The 22330-nt window shown below is 30.6% G+C and overlaps 3 protein-coding genes across 4 annotated transcripts; 2 read left to right on the forward strand and 1 right to left on the reverse strand.

Moving 5' to 3' along the window:
- Window positions 1-1164: 1164 nt before the first annotated feature.
- LOC138938280 (15-hydroxyprostaglandin dehydrogenase [NAD(+)]-like) lies at window positions 1165-14144 on the forward strand. Of its 2 annotated transcripts, none has more exons than XM_070305142.1 (8): window positions 1165-1526; window positions 6608-7007; window positions 7850-7970; window positions 8610-8733; window positions 8881-8987; window positions 9249-9422; window positions 9874-10028; window positions 11835-14144. In XM_070305142.1, the coding sequence occupies exons 3-8, from the start codon at window positions 7878-7880 to the stop codon at window positions 11947-11949; spliced, it is 768 nt and encodes a 255-aa protein (XP_070161243.1). In that variant the 5' UTR covers window positions 1165-1526; window positions 6608-7007; window positions 7850-7877; the 3' UTR covers window positions 11950-14144. The 2 variants fall into 2 exon arrangements, with proteins under 2 accessions (XP_070161243.1, XP_070161244.1); XM_070305143.1 differs by having other exon boundaries at window positions 1165-1360.
- LOC138938142 (15-hydroxyprostaglandin dehydrogenase [NAD(+)]-like) lies at window positions 2100-5146 on the reverse strand. The gene is made up of 6 exons (XM_070304918.1): window positions 4769-5146; window positions 3761-3887; window positions 3382-3488; window positions 2962-3135; window positions 2529-2662; window positions 2100-2430 (listed from the first exon to the last, which is right to left on the reverse strand). Exons 1-6 carry the CDS (start codon window positions 4859-4861, stop codon window positions 2277-2279), a joined length of 789 nt encoding a protein of 262 aa, XP_070161019.1. The 5' UTR covers window positions 4862-5146; the 3' UTR covers window positions 2100-2276.
- A 1956-nt stretch (window positions 14145-16100) lies between the features above and the next one.
- On the forward strand, window positions 16101-21134 carry LOC138938122 (15-hydroxyprostaglandin dehydrogenase [NAD(+)]-like). The gene is made up of 6 exons (XM_070304885.1): window positions 16101-16316; window positions 18237-18363; window positions 18676-18782; window positions 18862-19035; window positions 19193-19350; window positions 20359-21134. The coding sequence occupies exons 1-6, from the start codon at window positions 16224-16226 to the stop codon at window positions 20492-20494; spliced, it is 795 nt and encodes a 264-aa protein (XP_070160986.1). The 5' UTR covers window positions 16101-16223; the 3' UTR covers window positions 20495-21134.
- The last annotated feature ends 1196 nt before the right edge of the window (window positions 21135-22330 follow it).

The following is a 22330-nucleotide window of genomic DNA, read 5'->3' on the forward strand; positions in this document are numbered from 1 at the left end:
TCATCGGATGCCTCCTCTTTATCTTTTCTGACCAATTTATTAAATATATATGTATAAGAGTTTAAGACTTATTGTTAGCAGAAGGAAGGCAACGCGAAGGAAGAAGAGCTGATGGTCGCTGCCCATACAGCACTAAAGCTTGCAACAACATTGCTGCAATATTGCAATATTGCATATTGTAGTTTAATGTTGCAGAAATATTACAAAGACATTATTTTACAATATAACTTTAGTAATGTTACAGCAATATTCCAAAAATATTCCAAAGAAAGTATTCGATAATCGCTATCTATTCCGCATTTAATTTTTAGTCACGATGATTATATAAAGTTTACAAAGAGCGGCTAATAAGATTAAGGATATAATAACTATTTTTATTAGTTTAAATTGTATGATATAACCCCAACACAGGGGACTCAGACATTGGACTAAGAATTCTTTTAATAGTTTCCATTCTTATATAAAATCAAAAATTATTATCAAATTTTATATAAGAATGGACAAACATGCAAAAGATACTTCAGATTTTAATAAATAAATTTTGAGATTATATGAAGACAAGAGAGATGTGAAAAAACTTGTATGCGTAAATCCATCACAATCTTTTTGCATATCTGAATATTTCGGATACAAAGAGATTGTGAATTTACAAAATTGCAAATTGAGTTTTTTCTTATTTCTCTTAGATATTCTCTGTCACTGAAGGAAGTCGAATGTGTACCGAAAAATTTACAACTTATAATTTCGTTATTATTATAATACAGAAAATCTATATACACACTAAATCCTGATTCTTATATGCCTAATTTCTTATTATTTTTTTCATATGTTAAAGATATTATGTCGATAAATATACATAAAGCATTATTGCATATATATTACAATATATTGCTATGTTGCTGCAATATTATATTGCAATATTTCTGTAGGCGGACCATTTTACTGTTGCTGCAATATCATAACAACGTTGCAGCAACATTTCGTAATGTTTCTGCAATGTTGCAATCTTGCAGAAGAATGTTGCTGCAATGTTGTTGCAATCTTGCGGTGCTGTATGGGTGCGTTCCTGCAATACTTTCAAATTATATGGCGTCTATTATCAATCGCCCGTGATATCGGCGAACTTTAGAAATAACGCACTCGGTGCAGTCGTGTGGCACGAAGCGGCGATAAAAGCTTGACGTGCGCACAGCTCGCGCTCGCTAAGTCTTATCAATAGAAAAAATGCACTTAACGTTCGGTCGGCGTCGCGCCGACGATAAATTAGCGAAGGATACGCGCGGAGGAATCAGTCTCGAGCAGATATCAGTAACCGGCACGAGTCGGTTCTGATCGAACTTTACTCCGAACCGGGACAAAAGTAATTTTTCTTTTATGATTTTTTTTTGCTTACTTATCGTATTACGTATATTCGTTTGCGCATAGTAAACGAGTGCGAGATCCTTTGTGTGCGTTTATATACGTTCATGTTACTTATCTGCATCGATTCGGAGGTGCACCAGGTTCACGGATACGTTCACGCACGCGTAAGATTACAGTTTATTTGCCAAACAATTAATATCTGGCCGTACTTTGTAACTAGTGACTACTTTATAGAATATTATTTGTACATTATTATTGTTAAATTTGATTCTTTAATTTTTTTTACACGGTGATAGATTTAAATTTCTGGTGACTTGAAAAAAATATTTTACACATCAATCCATTATTCTCCTTATTATCGCAATTTATTTGTTGCCTCTCTTTCATGAATGTAATATGAATATAAAGAGGAAAAAAGAAATTACATACTTTCAGAATGCGCGCGTATATATAAAATTTTATATATAGCTTATATATTTTATAAATTTAATTTGTGTCTAATGTGTTATACATATGTTATATATATATATATATATACGCATCATATTTTACAACTCATCAAATTAATATAAATTATTATTCCCACAAAACATTATTATTAATAATATTATTATTAATATATATATATATATATATATTTATATATTATAATTAATATATTATTATTAACATATATATTTTACGTCCATTCTTGGTTCTAAAAAGTAAGAAAGATGAAATGTATAACAATAAAAACGTCGTGTGTGAATAAAATATATTATAATTTAAATTAATCAACAATTATATATATAATTATATACATATAATATATAATTTAAATTATCAAATAAGATCTTTTATAAAAACAAAAACTACAATATATTATTTATCATACAACTGACGTATGGAGTATTTAATCTCCGATCAACTTCGTATTAATTTTCCTTCATGTCAACCTCGGTTTTCTTCTGCGGCAAAGTGTCGGGAAGCTGCACCTCGTAAACTGGTTTTCCCTCCTCGTTAATCCACACGCTGCCGTTTTGCGCGCAACGGACTATATATATTAATCCATGAGCGACGCTCTCCACCCTATTGACAGATTTTATTCTTACATTTTATACAAATTTCGAGAGCTTACAAAAAAAAAAAAAAAAAAAAAATATATATGGATCAAACGGTAATCTTACCTCTGCGGTTGATACTTCTGTAAAATGTCAGCGCTAGAAATACCTTGCGGTAAATCTTCTAAGATTGGTGTACCGGTTAAACCAGGACACATAACGATTACTTTTACACTGGTTCTGTCATAGTGATAAGGTTGCTGTAAGTCAAAAATATTAGATTAGGCTGACTTATCAAACGAGAAGCGTCTTTTAAGCAAAATACTCTCTAGAGATTATTTTATCGTCGAAATTTTAATTTAACGACGAGATCTCTTGCTAGAAAACAAAACGGAAAATAATTCTTACTCATTTATATTATTAAAATATCATATACACGCGTATATATTTTGATTTTCTCGAAAAAATTTTTTCTATATATTTAAAAAACCTAATATATTTCTTATTTTTTTAATTTTTTTGTTACACTAGATTTTTACGGTATCATGTAAATACTTACTGCAAAAGATCGGCTGAAACTAACTATGGCGTGTTTCGTAGCAGAATATACCGGAAGCTGAGATACTGCTCTTAATCCGGCAGTGGACGAAATATTTACGATGACACCGCCTTTACCTCCAGAGTCTTTCCGCATTTGTTGAATTCCCAGAAGAGTCCCACGAATTATTGTTGTCTATAATAATATAAAAGGGATTAATATTTCAAAAAATCGTATTTTACTTAAGATTAAAACACAATTATAGTCACATTTAACATTTCGTAACATTTTGCATTCATAAATTTTTCTTTTAAAGAAAACATTATTCTAGCAGAAAATATTTCGCGAATTCTTATGTAAATTTGAAATCAATTTTTTTTCTTAAACTTAATGCAGTAAGTGCAGTAAATTAAAACGAAATATTAAAGATACAAAACTTACCACGTTAATGTCAATAGCTTTGGAAAAATCAATCTCGTTTATCACGTCAACATTATTTACTAAAATGTCTAGTCCACCGAGAATGTTGATCGCCTCTTTAAATGTGGCTGCAATATCAAGTAAACAAGTTTCAATTTTATACAGACAGATACCAAACACATGCGAAAATAAATTTGATTCTTACAGATTATTTATATACGCGCAAATAATTAATTTGCGTATTAATAAATTATATATTAACGAAGTGGACTGTGTGATTTGAAAATATTGCAAATTAAGTATGCTGGATAAGAAAAATTTTCTAACCATGCATTCCTTATGGTAAATATTTTATTTTTGCTGATATATATATATATATATATATTGTATATGTACTTACTGTTAAATTCGGAATTATTCGTCACATCGCAATGCAAAAATACAGCACGTTTGCGGCCAAACTCATTATTCAAATTCTTTACAGCTTGCTCTCCGGGAGATTGCCGAATATCGATCAAAGCTATAATCTAAAAATATTTATGTTACTTTTGTATAAAATGATTTACCATACATCCGCTTCTCATGAATATTTCAAAATTATTATGTGCCGCGTGATTTACATTTCACTGATTGGAAGAACTTTTATTTTTTGTTTATTAATAGGAAACTTTGTTCTGTAAATGCGAACATTATTTATATTTTTTAATGATAAACATTTTCATTTCTTTTTATCTAAATTAGGTAGATAAATATTACGACAGTGAAGCTTTTCGTATTTCGTATTTTTCTGCGCTTTTCCAAATGTATTTAAGATTTGTTTCAAAACTATTAACTAATAATAATAAACATCATTTATTAGGTAATAAAAGAATTTTAATTTGATGTATGTGTGTGTAATTCTTCGAATCTGTAAATACGATATTTCTCCTTCTATTTCTTTTTCTATTAATTGATAAATTGTACTAAATAAAATAAATAAAATAAGAGATTTAAAATGAAGTAAATAATATTTATCGAACACAAACAAATATTTCTGTTTTCCTACATTTATAACCGAAGATAAAAACATAATTTATCACTGAAAGTGATATAATGGTGTAATAGTGAGATAATATCAAAAATTATAGACTGACAGGCTATGTTGGCGTTTAACCACGCTTTATTAATCTTTACAAGAACTGATGACTTTCATTGATAATGGAAGAAGATAAAACAGAACATGCACATGTAAAACCGTTGCGATGAATCTAATATAGAATATTATTGAGAGTAGAAAAAATATATAATGGTGCGTGGAAGGAATTATTATTAAATAACATTAAATAACTGAATTGAATTATATATATTAATACACGGATACATCGATATCGCATGTGTATAATCTCATAATCATTAAATAATAACGTACCAAGGCGCCATTCCGCAGCAGCTCCCTGCTAAATGTCAGACCCAAATCATTTGTCGCTCCAGTCACTATAACTCGTTTATCCTTGATCTGCATCTTTCCTTCAATTTTATCAGCTACTGGATCTTTTCTGAATTTACTCTTCACTTATAAAAGACCTCGATACTTCAAAACAATCAATTTTTGTTCGCGATTTTTATGTCGAAGGAATTTTATATGAAACGATTGTAATCGACGCACGTAATCGACAAGCAGAGATGCTTCTTTGGATGCTGTGATCACCAGCTGCGAATCTTCGGTTGGTCTGAGAATCTCCTTGAACTGATATAGAAGAATCCACTGTTTTCGTTTGACGATCTTTGACCCCGCGATCTGTGTATGACGTTCGATTTGTCAGGGTCTCCTCTTCTCGCGCGAGATCCGCGTTAAGGCCCGTCTACATGGGACGCGACGCGCCGGACGCAGCATTCATAGTCAGTTCTTATATTTAAGACCGTCTTAAGTAATGTCTTAAGATGCTAATATGGCTTTGTGATTGATTTAGGACATCTTAAGATTGTGCTTAAGACGGTCTTAAATATAAGAACTAATTAATGAATACCAGCTTGCGAGCTGCGTCTGGCCCCATATAGCACCGCAAGATTGCAGCAACATTGCAGCAACATTTTTCTGCAAGATTGCAACATTGCAGAAACATTACGAAATGTTGCTGCAACGTTGTTATGATATTGTAGCAACAGTAAAATGTCCGCCTACAGAAATATTGCAATATAATATATATGCAATAATGCCTTATGTATATTTATCGACATAATATCTTTAACATATGAAAAAAATAATAAGAAATTAGGCATGTAAGAATCAGGATTTAGTGTGTATATAGATTTTCTGTATTATAATAATAACGAAATTATAAATTGTAAATTTTTCGTCCTATGTAAACGGGCCTTTATCCGCGGAGGCAACATTGTATTAAGCACTATCTCCCGCTTGTCTAATTAAGATTGCTATTATTCATATTGCATTCGAAAAAAATTTTTAAGATTTCTTAGAAAACCAATAAAGCAACTGTGTGAATTAAACCTTAGATTCGTGTATATTTTTATGAAAAATAAAAAAAAGTCGGCAATAAAATTGAACAGCTAATATTTTAGATAAGATACTGCGCACATTTTTAATGTTTATTAATCTTTAAGATTACACCGCAGTGTATGCAAATAGGCGAATATTCGATTTAACTCTATCTCCTTCTATTTTTTTTCAAAAAACTTAAAAAAAAATCGATCTTTTATTTGAAGCTTTCGTGTAATAGCGAAGTACTTGGTGTAAACATAAGTAATGATAAAATCGATGATAACTTGATGCTTTTATCATTAACGGAAATAAACTGATTATATATAAAACCGAGAAAAAAAAATGTGTCGAAAATGAACTGTAGAAGGAGATATTGGAATGCATCTAATAATAATAATAATAATTAAAAAAAAAAAAAAAAAAAATTATTTTAGTAAAGTTAAAAATATAAAATAAATAATAAATATAAAAATCTAAAAAGGAGAAATATTGTATATGTCTCTTTGGACTAGAATTTTCTTTATAACTAAAATTAAAATGGAACAATAACTCATCCTCTTTCGGCAAAAATGCACAAGCTTGATTGTGCAATTAGATAATTGCAAGAATAATATAATATTAATACATTGATCCAAATATATTTGCATAGTATAACTATGATATCTCTTTATGGTATCCTTATTTTTTTTTTTTTTACATTCGCAAATGCAAGAATCAATATTAAAAGCCCAATACTTTTAGAGAAAGATTTCGAACTTTTGCTTTCAGGGCGCGGTCGCTCTTTTCGATGTCGTTCTAAAAATAAAAGGGACCACGGTACCGATGACGATGTGTAAGGCCGCCGAATAGTCTGCTTGGAGAATCACACGCATTTTACGCACGTGCGTGAAGGGCACGCACCGGCCGACGTCGCGCACACCCGCATGCCACGCAGACGCGCCAATCAATATCAGGCTATACCGGGTGTACACCCCAACCGTCGTGATCGTCACTCAGCCAGTACACTATCAGCCACCAACCACACCTTTCGCTGCTTCAGTACCGTCAACTACGTGCCCTTTAACGGAGGAAAAGCTTCGTCTGGACCACTGCATCCGAAAGCTATCCAGTTCATCAGCTTATACCCAGCCTATTGAGAAAAGTCAACGTGGGCGAAAGAATCTAAAAGGTACACAGTGAAAAGGACAAATCAGCGAAAAGATTTAATCTCGACAAGGTAGACAGAGAGAACATCCGGATCAGACGACATATAATAGATAAATTTGTTATTGTGATGCTTTATCTGAGGGTGTTTAATGATGTCAAATTTGGCAGATTGCATGGTAAATTTTTGAAATGCAAATTGTGCGTTTAATTTACTTAAGATCTTTGATTCCTGAATTTTTGACTTCTCGCTGATTTCGAGATACGCTGATCAAAGTGACAGGTGAAAAGACTGTGTGCTAAGTGTGTGAATGCCCCTCTTCCATTGGAACGCATTTCAATTGATTTCTCATAAAAGAAAAAGAGCCAAAGGCGATTGGTAAAAATTCACGGGTGTACAATGTTAAAGATTACTAAAGAGAAAATAACATGTGCATTATAAATACAAAAAATGATAAAGTAAAAGAAAAATGGCGAGAGCTTATAGTGTTCAGATATATTTTGACGGATTATATTTTATTTTTATTTCTATATTTTCGCATATACGAAAACTTTATCTGAGAAATACATGAATTGGTCAGACACAAAACACAGGTGTCAAAGTTAAGTAAATAGAGAAATTTTGAAGAATCCACATATTACATTAGTCGTAACGAAGTAGCAATTAAATTCCATTGAATTAATTAATTTTTAATGCGTTAAATAAATAAAATATTCTTTTACGCGCAAAGAGAGTTTATTAAAAACAATATTATACTCTTTCTATTTAGTGTATATAAAAACATTAATCCAAACATATTTTTGTAACATAGCCGTGATATTTAAAAATTTTTATATATTTTATATTTTTCATATATTATTTGCAAGTGCAAGAGTCGACAAGAATTTAAGGAAAATGGAAATAAAAGGGCGAGTTGCCCTAGTGACAGGCGCCGCATCTGGCATCGGCAAAGCTTATGTCATCGAATTGTTGAATCAGGGTGCCAAGGTATGTATGATATTTTTTAAGAGAAAATATATTTACATGAAATTCTCTATACTTTTTGTATCGTCAAATTATTTTTTTCTTTTAAGAAAAAAGAAAAACAGAATTAATTATTTCAATAATGCAACTATTCGATTTTCTTTCTGAACGATGAGTGTAGTGTGTTTTTATGATTCGGAATTTCGCGCGAAAACAACGCTTCAAGAATCCTTTGCGTTTTTCTTTTTCCGAAACAGCTGATTTAAATTTAGATTGCTCTCAGACGGAGGAGTTTATCGTATACTCGAGATGTAAGAAAATAAATCGCCATATTTTTTGACGATTAATATATATAATGTACAATATATACTATATATTTCGAAATATATTTTATATTATTTTAGAAACTTTTATTTTATTTTTGGTTGGTCTCAACGAAAATTTGTACATTTAAAGTTTTTTTTTTTTTTTTTAAAGAAATAAGCTAAAATTATTTTATAAACATATCAAATTAAATTACAAATTTTTATAAATAAATTTAATAAATCTTTTTCTCTCGCAACTTATTTTAGTTAAAAATATTTAAAATGAAATAATTATTCTTTAAATAGCTTTTGCGAATGTAATATAAAATTTGCTATAATAATATTGTATTATGTACAGGTGGCTGTATGCGATATTAACACCGAAGAAGGGGAGAAATTGGTGGAGACATTAGCTGCGAAATATGGTAAAGATCGTGTGATATTCTCGCAATGTGACGTCACGGATTATCCGCAACTTGAAGGTACGATAATTGACGCGATAATTCTTTCTTCTATTGTAGATTTATTTTTATTCGCATAAGCGACTAACGCGTACATATTTACACAAGTATTTTGCTTTTATTCCTAATGCAATTTTTATGTAGCATACGATGCAATTCAATTTACAGAATCGTTTCAGACAACGATCGCGGAGTTCGGTCATATCGATATCGTTATCAACAATGCTGGTATCATGAATGATCGGTTTTGGGAGCTTGAAGTTGACATTAATCTTGTAAGCAAATATCCGATAGATCTCCTTTAATATGTTTATATCTTTTATCTTATAGTGTGTTATTGAAGACTTTAATCTGTTATTTCTTACATTAATTGAAACGGTCCATATAGCGATCTATTTGTCCCTTTTTTTTTCAATTTGTGTTATAATTTATGATTCTGTATACGTTGCATATATGGTAGTATTGTCAACTTTCAACGATAAAATAATTTTAATATATGTGTTAGAAATTTAACGTCGTAAATACAATAATTACAGAACGGAGTAATACGCGGTACTTTGCTTGCTCAACGATTTATGGGCACGGATAGGGGTGGTCAGGGTGGAGTCGTTATTAACACCGGCAGCAACGTCAGCATCAACCCTTATGTCAGCGTGCCAATTTATTCAGCGACAAAAGCAGCTATCGTCAGCCTTACCAGGGCTTTTGGGGTAAGAGTGTCTACTTCCCATACAGCACAGAATATTGCAGTAATGTTGCAGCAACATTGCAACATTGCCGCAATGTTGCTACAATGTTGCAATATTGCTGCAATGTTGCTGCAATGTTCTGTGTTGTATGAGTTATATCAATCTTATACTATCCATCATAATTATTAACTTGTAATATCAGACATGCGGGTCATCAATTTGTCTATCATTCCTTTAATGCATGGAGTTAGAGGTCAATTCGTTTGAATCTACATTTATATTATTCTATTAAAATTTACAAACGCAACATACACTCGAAGTTAGCGTTTGCTATTAGTACATTAAACAAAACAATAATTAAACAATAAACACAACGAATTTTACATCTGCAGAAATTTTAAAAATCATATGTTTAAATTTTTATTAAATTAAATACAGAAAAGTATTAATTTTTTTCTCAATTTTTCAACAGGATCAATATCACGTAGATTTGACGGGCGTTAAAGTGATGGCACTTTGTCCAAGTGCCACAGACACCAAATTAGTACGAGATGTCAATAGGAAGCTTCTATTGGCTCGATACGAAGATGCCTGGCAAAGAGATACAGCCTCATCAGTTCCTCAAAGGTATACTATTATACAATTTTTGTCTTTGTATTTCTGAATAACTAACTTCATGAAATTATATGTTTTCTAATTATAAATAAGATAACGTATATGAGTAATAACTAATAACCATTCTATAAAGACTTTTTAAAAATCTTATTCGCAATTAAAGATTTTTCTCCTCTCTATTTAATGAAAATATAGTTGTAGTGTAATAAACAAAATTATGTTTAGAAAAATGTTGTGTTACTTTCCCCAAGCATAGGAAAATATACAGGGTGTTCTGGGTCAGGTCAATGAAGCTTCAGGATCTTATAGGAAATTGAATATGGAATAAATAAATTTCAATAAACATAGATCCGGAAACGCTTTGTTAAGAAGTTATAGCTGATAAACTTTCTGTAAATAATTAATTATAATCAAAATTTAATAAGAACATTTTTACTTTCGCATTTGCAATGTTCGCACTACGAATGTTTACGCAAAGATGGTTCTTTTCAAGTTCATCAAAAGATGATCTTTTTTCAAGTTTCTACTTTTTTCGTTGTTTTGAGCTTATTTTCTATTGAACGCTTTATCAGAATTAAATAAAATTGGTGTGTTATTTCCCATACAGCACCGCAAGATTGCAACAACATTGCAGCAACATTTTTCTGCAAGATTGCAAGAAACATTACGAAATATTGCTGCAACGTTGTTATGATATTGCAGCAACAGTAAAATGTCCGTCTACAGAAATATTGCAATATAATATTGCAGCAACATAGCAATATAATATATATGCAATAATGCTTTATGTATATTTATCGACATAATATCTTTAACATATAAAAAAAATAATAAGAAATTAGGCATATAAGATTTAGTGTATATCAGGATTTAGTGTATATATAGATTTTCTGTATTATAATAATAACGAAATTATAAGTTGTAAATTTTTCGGTACACATTCGACTTCCTTCAGTGACAGAGAATATTTAACAGAAATGAGAAAAAACTCAATTTGCAATTTTGTAAATTCACAATCTCTTTGTATCCGAAATATTCAGATATGCAAAAAGATTGTGGTGGATTTACGCATACAAGTTTTTTCACATCTCTCTTGTCTTCATATAATCTCAAAATTTATTTATTAAAATCTGAAGTATCTTTTGCATGTTTGTCTATTCTTATATAAAATTTGATAATAATTTTTGATTTTATATAAGAATGGAAACTATTAAAATAATTCTTAGTACAATGTCTCAGTCCCCTGTGTTGGGGTTATATCATACAATTTAAACTAATAAAAATAGTTATTATATCTTTAATCTTATTAGCCGCTCTTTGTAAACTTTATATAATCATCGTGACTAAAAATTAAATGCGGAATAGATAGCGATTATCGAATACTTTCTTTGGAATATTTTTGGAATGTTGCTGTAACATTACTAAAGTTGTATTGTAAAATAATGTCTTTGTAATATTTCTGCAACATTAAACTACAATATGCAATATTGCAATGTTGCAGCAATGTTGTTGCAAGCTTGCGGTGCTGTATGGGTTAGTTTGTTATTTAATTATCCATCAGATTTATTTTGTTACCTTTTTCAAATGAATGAAGGGTTTTAAAATTATTTAAAAAATCATTAACAACGTTATCTTTTGAAGTTTATTAACTAAAATTTTTTAATAAAGAGCTTTCTAGACCTACGTTTACACAAACTTTTTTGTTCCAAATTAAATTTCCTATAAGATCCTGAAGTTTCATCGATCTGACTTGAAACATCCTGTATATAACATGACAATGCATGGAAATGATTTTTAAAAAAATACTCGATACTATAGGGCGGAACACGTGGCGAAGGCATTGGTACAAGTATTAAACAGCGGCAAGAGCGGAAGCGTGTGGATGGTGGAGAAGGACCAGCCACCGCATGAGATCAGCTTCGCGAAGCACTAAAAGAGAATTCATACGATCCTTTCTCGCTTCGCTGCAAATATCTATGCCGTACCGCACAATTAACTGTAATTTGTATCGAAATATATCCCGTCACACCTGCCAGAGCATCGTTATCGTGGTCGTTATCAAGAAGGCGGACGCATGAGCGAAAAATATACATATAGTTACTTTCGTACTTTCGTACAATGTATATTTTGGAGAATCGGGACGTTTTTTAATAACGACAACGAGAGTGTATTATTCTTGAAGCTAACGTTACTTCCGATTTTTGATAGAAAGCGATACTTTTTGGTACATTTTATACTAACAGCAGAATCCGCGAGACAAAACGTGGATACGAGTACTCGGAAATTTAATAATTATGAGAGAGAAAGATAATCGCGATGTTTAAAGAGGGAGAAGAACCCAAATAGAAAATCCCAATAATATTATGAGACTATCAAAAGTCATTTTGATATCATCTTGATGCCATTTGATATTATTGTGACTTTCTGTTCTGCTTGGGAATCTGCGCAAGATCGACGTGCGACGACGGAAACATTTACTACAAAAGAAAAAGAAAAAAAAACAATGTAAAGAACGTAAATGGTTTTCGCTTCCGTCCCGCACCCACGTTGCAAATTTGCGTCGATTTTTTTTTTTTTTTGTATGGGCCTTGACAACGCACTCGCTTATCAACCCAAAAATCTCGAAGTTGAAAAATAATTTCTAGATGTTACACGGACATTTGTGTATTGTATCGATGAAATATTATCAGAACGATATCTGAATCCTGCCACACTCTTTGTAATCGTCTCGTGTAACTTACTCATTTTTTTTTTAACGTATCCATCGACGATTCCGTTTAATCCATTCCGTTTAATAGCGCTAAATGTAATGTAATCACATTTCACTACGTCGAATATAATAAAGACACTTTGTATTTATTGCTTGTGTAAGGAAAGCAGGAAAAAAGTATGTGTGAAAATGATAGAGTGAAAGAGATAAACATTTATTTTGCGCTCTCGAAGTATAGACAAAAAAAACAAGAGAGAGAGACAGAGACATTATACATACGTCCCTTACAATGACTGATGCAGATAACTCTAACTCGATGGAAATTCTCTTTATGGAATGTTTCCATAAATCTTTATATATATTATATCTATTGAGAACGAGAGAAAAGGCATAATCAATAATTAAATAAAAATGGAATAAGCCAAGTAAAAATATAAAACAATCAGACAAGTCTCTTTCACATTGAAAATATTTACACATTATATATTTGATATTTACGCATTAAATGTATTTATATCAAAAGCATTAAATGATTTAGAAAATTAGGGCATTTTCTTATGGAAAAATGTGATATCTAAAAAAAATAATTAAGCAATTTTACACAAGAGAATAAATAAACATAAATTTTTTTTTTTGCACATTCTCATAAAAATTTACTAAAGAATTTATTAAATTTATTAAAAAAACTGAATTTTTTTTACTCGTGCCAATTTCCAGTTCAAAGTTCGATAATGCTCGTGTGTCGAGGGTTATTCGCATCAGTGTAATCGCGAATATAATTGAACCGAAATCCGTCGGACGATTACTCCAAGCGAAACTACATATTCAACAATCGTTTCTATAATTTTTCTACAGTCTTTTTGAGGGGAAAAAAATATTTAGAAATATGGTATAGCGATAGAGTTAGGATCTATATAGAGAGCCTAAGTGCAAGCACGACGCTCGATGCCGCCCATACAGCACTGAAGCTTGCAACAACATTGCTGCAACATTGTAATATTGCATATTGCAGTTTAATGTTGCAGAAATATTGCAAAGACATTATTTTACAATATAACTTTAGCAATGTTACAGCAACATTCCGAAAATATTACAAAAAAAGTATTCAATAATCGCTAGTTCATTCATTTACCACTATGCGGCGCATGTTGCGCTATCTATTCCGCATTTAATTTGTAATCATAACTATTTTTGTTAATTTAAGTCGTATAATATGACCCTAATACAGGGGCTCAGACATTGGACTAAGAATTCTTTTAATAGTTTCCATTCTTATATAAAATCAAAAATTTGATTAATAATTTTCTAATATGCAAAAGATACTTCAGATTTTAATAAATAAATTTTGAGATTATATAAAGACAAGAGAGATGTGAAAAAACTCGTTGTATGCATAAATTCACCACAATCTTTTTACATCCGGATATCTGAATATTTCGGATACAAAGAAATTGTAAATTTACAAAATTGCAAATTGAGTTTTTTCTTATTTCTCTTAGATATTCTTTGTCACTGAAGGAAGTCGAATGTGTACCGAAAAATTTGCAATTTATAATTTTGTTATTATTGTAATACAGAAAATTTATATACACATTAAATCCTGATTCTTATATGCCTAATTTCTTATTATTTTTTTCATATATTAAAGATATTATGTCGATAAATATACATAAAGCATTATTGCATATATATTATATTGCTATGTTGCTGCAATATTATATTGCAATATTTCTGTAGGCGGACATTTTACTGTTGCTGCAATATCATAACAATGTTGCAGCAACATTTCGCAATGTTTCTGCAATATTGCAATCTTGCAAAAAAATGTTGCTGCAATGTTATTGCAATCTTGCGGTGCTGTATGGGCGATTACGTTTCTCGATATTAGACTAGTTTCTCGTATAAGATTATTATATCGCGAGAAGACTTGTATGATGCGCGATTGCATCGAATTGCAAAGCTCGGATACAAAATTCGATACATCAGTCAGATATCTAGCTAGCTAATGGGTTTTGTTCGAGTGATATATCGCCAATAATAATTCTTTGTAGCTTTCGATCGATGACGCGATTAATGGCGACTGTTGATTTTGTTTTTGTTACGTGTTATACGGTATGTATGTTGCTAGCCTTGCCAATAAATCGCATTGCCTTTTAATAAACCAGAACGGATTTGCATTGTTTTATGCAAGAGCTAATCTATTTTCCCCCGCAAAATCTCTTTGATAGAAAAAAGATGGGCTAATATTATAAAAATTAAGGGATGTCTTTCTAGTTCGACGCTGCGAAAATAAAGGTGATCTTTGGGAATTTTTTTTTGGAGAAAAATGTAAAACATATTAATTCCAAACTTTCCATGTTTATTAAGTAACATTTCAAGTATATCCTGCAATTTTTTCAAATAAAAATATTCGTTTGTTTCGGAGTTATGGTAGTTCAACCAGTATGTCTCAAAAAAAGAAATGGCGGACATGATTCCAGCCGTTATAGTCATCTGAAATAAAAAAAACCAAAAAGATTCTCAATCTGTATGAGTGTGGTTATCGTGTAAATTAGAATTAAATCGATATTTGCAAAATTCAAATTTCGCGTCTTACAAAACTAACCAATTTTTTAATAAAAAACGAAATTTTTTTTTTGAGACGCTGCCATTTTTTTATTTTTTTTATTTTATTTCACGCGATAACCACACTCATACAGATTAAGAATCTTTTCGTTTTTTTTTTTTTTTTCATTTCATATGATTACAACGGCTGGAATCATGTGTCCGTCATGAACAATAATTGTTTTTTAAGCACCCTGGTTGGACTACCATAACTCCGAAACAAACAAATATTTTTATTTGAAAAAATTTCAGGATATACTCGAAATGTTACTTAATAAATGTGGAAAGTTTGAAATTAATATGTTTTATACTTTTCTTTAAAAAAATTCCCCAAAAATCGCCTTTTTTCAGAGCGTCAAACTAGGAGGATTCTTTAATTAAAACAGATTACGACACAGTAATATAACTAATATTTCAAAATAACCAAGTAATAAAATTCTTTTATATAAATCCCATTCCCTATTTTATTTCTGGTACCGTATTTTTTTGCATTATTCAATACGCCTGTAATGATAATCCTATCCACAATAATAGCGACATCTTATACAACGTTAAGAAATGAATTTATATGCTATTTCTCTCACATTCGGGTTTCGAATTATTCAACATAAATGTGTGTGTATGTGTGTTCCACACAGCATCAAATGATTTTGTTCTCGCTGCTTCTTGCCTGTCGGCGTAAATCCGATCTTGTTTACCTCGAGAGCGGGTTCACATTATCCGTATCTGATATTCTATCAGATACGGTCGACATCTCGAATGTCAACATCTGTGGCTCCCCTTCAACGATAACTGACAGATTCATTTGCGGATCAGTACCTGACGAGATCGATTCGAATCGAGATACACGCGATTTGCATTCATCGTCTCGAAAAGAACAGGACGCGTCAGTAATGGAGATTCAGGAGAAAACCGTGCTTATCACCGGTGGAGCCAACGGGATCGGTTATTGCACCGCTCGGGAATTGCTTCGAGGTGGAGCGAAGGTAATTTAGCGAATGTATTAAAAATAAAACATAATAACTCCATAAATGTACTAAATATAACATAGTACAATCTGCTAATAATATATATAATATAATAATTTACAGAGTTGGGACCCATACAGCACCGCAAGATTGCAATAACATTGCAGCAACATTTTTCTGCAAGATTGCAATATTGCAGAAACATTGCGAAATGTTGCTGCAACGTTGTTATGATATTGCAGCAACAGTAAAATGTCCGCCTACAGAAATATTGCAATATAATATTGCAGCAACATAGCAATATAATATATATGCAATAATGCTTTATGTATATTTATCGACATAATATCCTTAACATATGAAAAAAATAATAAGAAATTAGACCTATAAGAGTCAGGATCTAGCGTGTATATAGTTTTTCTGTATGATAATAATAACGAAATTATAAAATGTAAATTTTTCAGTACACATTCGACTTCCTTCAGTGACAGAGAATATCTAACAGAAATAAAAAAAAAACTCAATTTGCAATTGCGTAAATTCACAATTTCTTTGTATCCGAAATATTCCGATATCCGGATGCAAGAAGATTGTGGTGAATTTACGCATACAATGAGTTTTTTCACATTTCTCTTGTCTTTATATAATCTCAAAATTTATTTATTAAAATCTGAAGTATCTTGCATATTAGAAAATTATTATCAAATTTTTGATTTTATATAAGAATGGAAACTATTAAAAGAATTCTTAGTCCAATGTCTGAGCCCCTGTATTAGGGTCATATCATACGACTTAAATTAACAAAAATAGTTATTATATCTTTTTAATCTTACTAGCCGCTCTTTGTAAACTTTATATAATCACTAGCGATTATTGAATACTTTTTTTGTAATATTTTTGGAATGTTGCTGTAACATTGCTAAAGTTATATTGTAAAATAATGTCTTTGCAATATTTCTACAACATTAAACTGCAATATGCAATATTACAATGTTGCAGCAATGTTGTTGCAAGTTTCAGTGCTGTATGGGGAAGTAACGCGTTACTTGTAACCCGTCGTTACCGTTACAGTTTTACTTTTTTTCGGTAACGATCGTTACTTTTTTCTGTTTGTAACGGTAACGGTAACGGATTAGTCGTTACTTTTATCGTTACTTTTTAGTTCCTTGTTATTTTATATCTATTCAATAGATAGATGTATTTTTTGAAAAATATTTTGTAGTCCTCTAGTCATAGGCTGCATTCTGATAGTCACTGCCAGTATTGAAAATCTATAATAATGTAAATTATAGATTTTAAAATACTGGCAGTGAATATTGGAATACACTCTTAATAATATTATCAATATTTAAAAACAATGTTTGACAAAAAATTTCGACAAAATTGAAATTTGTAAATTACAATTTAAATTCCTATAAAGATAAGTGTATTAAAAAATAAAGATAATAACATAAAAAATTAGAATCATTAAATAAGTTTAATATAAAAAAACGCTTGCTACATATAGAAACTAATTTAGAGTTTTTAATTGTAACTTAGATTATTACATTTAATATTGATTATTAAATAATTTTATAATCTAATAGCTTATTTTAGCATTACAAAAAAAAAACATAACGAATCGTTACTTTCTATGTTACGGTAACGCGTTACTTTCTAAAATCAGTAACGAGTTACTTTTTACAAAAAATAACGGTAACGGTAACGCGTTACTTTTATAGAGTAACGTTCCCGAACCTGATAAGTTATAATAATAAATATATTTTTTGCAAATTATCTTATATCTTCGACAATAGAATAATAGAATAAATAATTCGCGCGCGGCGCGAATATAAGAGGGTAAACGGAAGATATAATGAAAACTTTAAATAATATTTAAAACATAGAAATGCAGAAAGAAATATGTATTATTAAATTAACAATTTCTATATTTTGCAGGCCGTCGCAATTGTAGATTTGCCCGACTCGAATGGCGAAACTGCCGTTGAGGAATTGAATAAAGAATTCGGCGCAGACCATGCTACTTTCCTCATCGGAGATGTGATGAATGCCGACGAGCTTACGGGTATTGTATTAGTCGATTGCTAAACTGTAATTAAAAAAAATATTTTAATCAATAATTAGATATATCGTACATAAATAATATCAATAATTTTATTACGGCTCAATTATGTATAATCAACTATTTTAAATGATCCAGAGGATGTTAAACATCCTTTGGATGTTTTCTGGGTATTTTTTGAATGTGTGTGTTGTTAGGGATATGGCGTTATATAATCGTTTATTTGCGTGCGATAAATTATTTATAAAATAAAATAAAGAAACATTTTCCTTTTAATTAATTGAAATACTTTTGCTTAACATTTACAACTTGCAGCTTGCTTCGACAAGGCGATAGAATCATTTGGTACATTGGATATTGTTATCAATAGTGCCGGGATCATGAACGACGCGGAATGGGAGCAGATGGTTGATGTTAATTATGTAAGTCATGACTTTTATTGTTTTATTGGAAATTTCTTATATTCAGACATTCTTAACGCGTTATCGTCTTTATAATCAGAAAGGGATTGTACGTGGCACGATATTGGGTCTAAATCATATGGGAAAGCACAAGGGCGGAAAGGGCGGCACTATCGTTAACATGTCATCGATAGTCGGCTTGCAAAGCAATCCGATCGCGCCGATTTATGCCGGGACGCAGTTCGCCATCGTCGGTTTTACTCTATCGTTACAGGTGTGAAATGCGCGATTTATATATGTATATAAACAAATAACGAAAATTTATTATCAAATTATTTAAATTGCGCTATTATTATTTTATATTTTGGATACGCTACGCGACACGCTCAAAATATTATAACTTTAATAAAGTCTCGCATATTTTTTCGCAGACTTTCTACGAAAAGACGGGCATACGTGTTTTGGTAATATGTCCCGGTCTTACTAACACTGCCATGGCCTCCAAGTTCATGTCAAGCAAAGTCTATGCGATGGATATTGTCGACGACGAGATCGCTGCCAAGGAAATGACAACGATGGAGAGTCAACTGTAAGTCACAAATATACACCTAGAGCTCCGCATTTTAAACAATGAAATTTATTTTTGATTACACTTATTCAATCTTAATAAATAATTAAAATAAATAATACGTGATAAATCAAGAATATATATAATAAATTGGAATTGACATATACGTAGATGAATTTTCTTTTGTAGAGTTATAGATTTTGAAAAAAATTTATTAGAAATCATATCCAAGATAAATAATTAAAATAAAATCTTTCTCTTCCTTATTTTTATATCCCAACAATATTAATCAAAGAACTGATTTGTCAAAAAGATCTTTGATAGACATATATATATATATACAGGGTGTCTCATTTTGAAAGTTCCACCCTCATAACTTTTCAGGATCAACGTTTGAAGGAAATCGATTCGGAATAAAAGTTGTAGGGAACAAAGGGGGCTATCTAATAGTGACCTTGGATTTGGCATTAAAGGTCATTTCCAAGGTCATTTGAAGGTCAACTTTTGTTTTTTGAATGGAACCCCCTATTTTTCATTACGTATTCTTGTAGCTTATCTCGAGAGCTTTCCAAAACGCTATAATAAAATATTTTTTCATTAAGTATTTTTTGAGTTATTTTATATTTTTAATCTGACATATTTTGATATTCAAAAAATAAAATATTTCGTAAAATATTCAGTTTTAGATAATCTCACCGTAATACTTTTACGTACAGAATAATGAGACAAATCAATTAGTGCCAAAAAAAAAAAAAAAAAGAAACAATTGTTTAAAAAAAATACATTGTAAATAATTGTCTTAAAAACAATTATTTTTTATACTAATTGTTAATTACAAAGATATACGATGGAAAAAAAATTGGAAATTTGAAAAAAATGACGACCTCTCTCGACATTTTTGCTGAGGAAAAATTATCTCCAAATGATCTCAAGAATCTGCGATTAGCAGATAGTGCGGTAACTCTGGGACACCTTGTATATATATATATATATATATATAATAGTATTCTTTCCGCTTATTGTTAACAGACCTGAGCATGTGGCGAATGCTATCGTGGAATTAATCGAAAAGGGAGAGAACGGCGCGGTCTTTGTCAGCGAAAACAATCAACCTGCATATGCTGTGCAATTACCGTCTTACGCCGATCTGAAAGTTTCAGTGTAAATAAACTTGCAATTTCCACGGCGGATCATTCTTGGTACACAAATACTGGCATCATAATTTTTCACGATCCATAATAATGATTAATTATCTTGCGTATTAAAATTATACAAATAAATTTATGCTTTTTTCATTGCGACGTGAAGTTTTCAATCATTAAAAATTAATTTGCATTGAATTGCAATTTTTCCTTCAGGAATAACATTTATTTATTAGACATATAGTTTCTTCCTTTCTGGTATATAATTAAAATATAAATTTTAACTCGTAGCTGTGAAAAGTTGAAAAATAATAATAATGTTTAATCGTTTTTATTTTGATAAAAATAATTGTTTATTGAATAATGTTAGGAGAAGCATATTATTGTAGAACTTTATTTGTTCTTTCGAAATGTTTGAAATTCAAGCAGGTTCTTCGCTTGCATTTCGTCGAAACTCGAATTAGCAGTAGATATATATAATAAACAATATTAAATAATAGACTTGTATAATAACTAATTAAATATTTGAACATCTAATTAAAATAGTGTGGTAATGACAGATATAATAACAGTTAATATAACAGATATATCTAATTTGTTATTTCATAAAAGTAAATATAATAAATGACGGCAACTATAACGAATTTTTTTCCTTTTAACAAAACTAACAAATTACGACATGTGAAAAGAAAATGTATGAAAAATATAATTAGAAATACATAAAGTATAATGATGCATAGTTTGAGATATGTATAATATATATATATATATATATATAGATATTCGTGCATTTATGAATGAAAACTTTGTCCGATTGTTTTGACAGCTGTAATTCGACGCGAGAGATTAAACGCAAAGTTAAAAGATAAAAAATCGCACACAGATTATTAATATTTAATAATAATCTAAAAAAAGGAAGAAAAATATTTTGAATATTTTAATATCGACGATCACATGATGCACGAGTATTCAAATATGATGCATTCGATATTTGGAAGTATCTAACTTGAAATGGGCGAAGACGCATCTGATAGATGGTTTGTAACGCAAACGAAAGGAAGACACTGCATCTCTAAGTGAATAAAATTCTGAATAAATTTGATTTCTCGTTCGCATTCATTATTTCCGTTATTATTTCCTACGGTTTGATTTATACCCACCGTATGCAAGGGTGCGTTTAAAAATCCTATCCGCGATGTAGAGATTTCTTTGTCCTGATTGGTCAATTTGAAGCTACTCTACCCCACGAGTAAGATTTTCGAACTCACTCTAGGGCGGGTATTCATAGTCAGTTCTTATATTTAAAACCGCCTTAAGCACAATCTTAAGATATCCTAAACCAATCACAGTGCCATATTAACATCTTAAGACATTACTTAAGACGATCTTGAAATAAGAACTGACTATGAATACACCGGCTTAGGATATACAAAGTGACGTCACGCACTGCCGCCAGCATAAAGGTGCCATTACATGACAGGATCGAGCACAGAGAGAAGATACAATAGAGGACGGGAGCCTTAGGTAATCGTGTAAGTGGAAACATCAGACGATTAGAAAGAGATAGAATCAAGTGACCTGGCTGTCATTGTCTATTCGCGCATGCGCAGTTTTTGATATTTAGTATTAGCAGTTTTATAGCAATAAATTTGTTGCAATAACAATTTAACTGAAATATATTTTTCGTATTACTTTATTATTTGAATCATATGCAAATCGTTTATTGAATTTAATTATATATTTTATTTCTACAGTAATATAAACCATCATATATTTGTGATTTCTTTAAAGATTAAAATATATCGAAATTGATAATTTGATCATTAAGAAACTAATTTATTTTTAAAATAATTTGTAAA

This window comes from Polyergus mexicanus, unplaced genomic scaffold (assembly GCF_030449975.1).
Source record: "Polyergus mexicanus isolate NDT 795.1 unplaced genomic scaffold, iyPolMexi1.0 SCAF_12, whole genome shotgun sequence".
Classification (NCBI taxonomy): domain Eukaryota; kingdom Metazoa; phylum Arthropoda; class Insecta; order Hymenoptera; family Formicidae; genus Polyergus; species Polyergus mexicanus.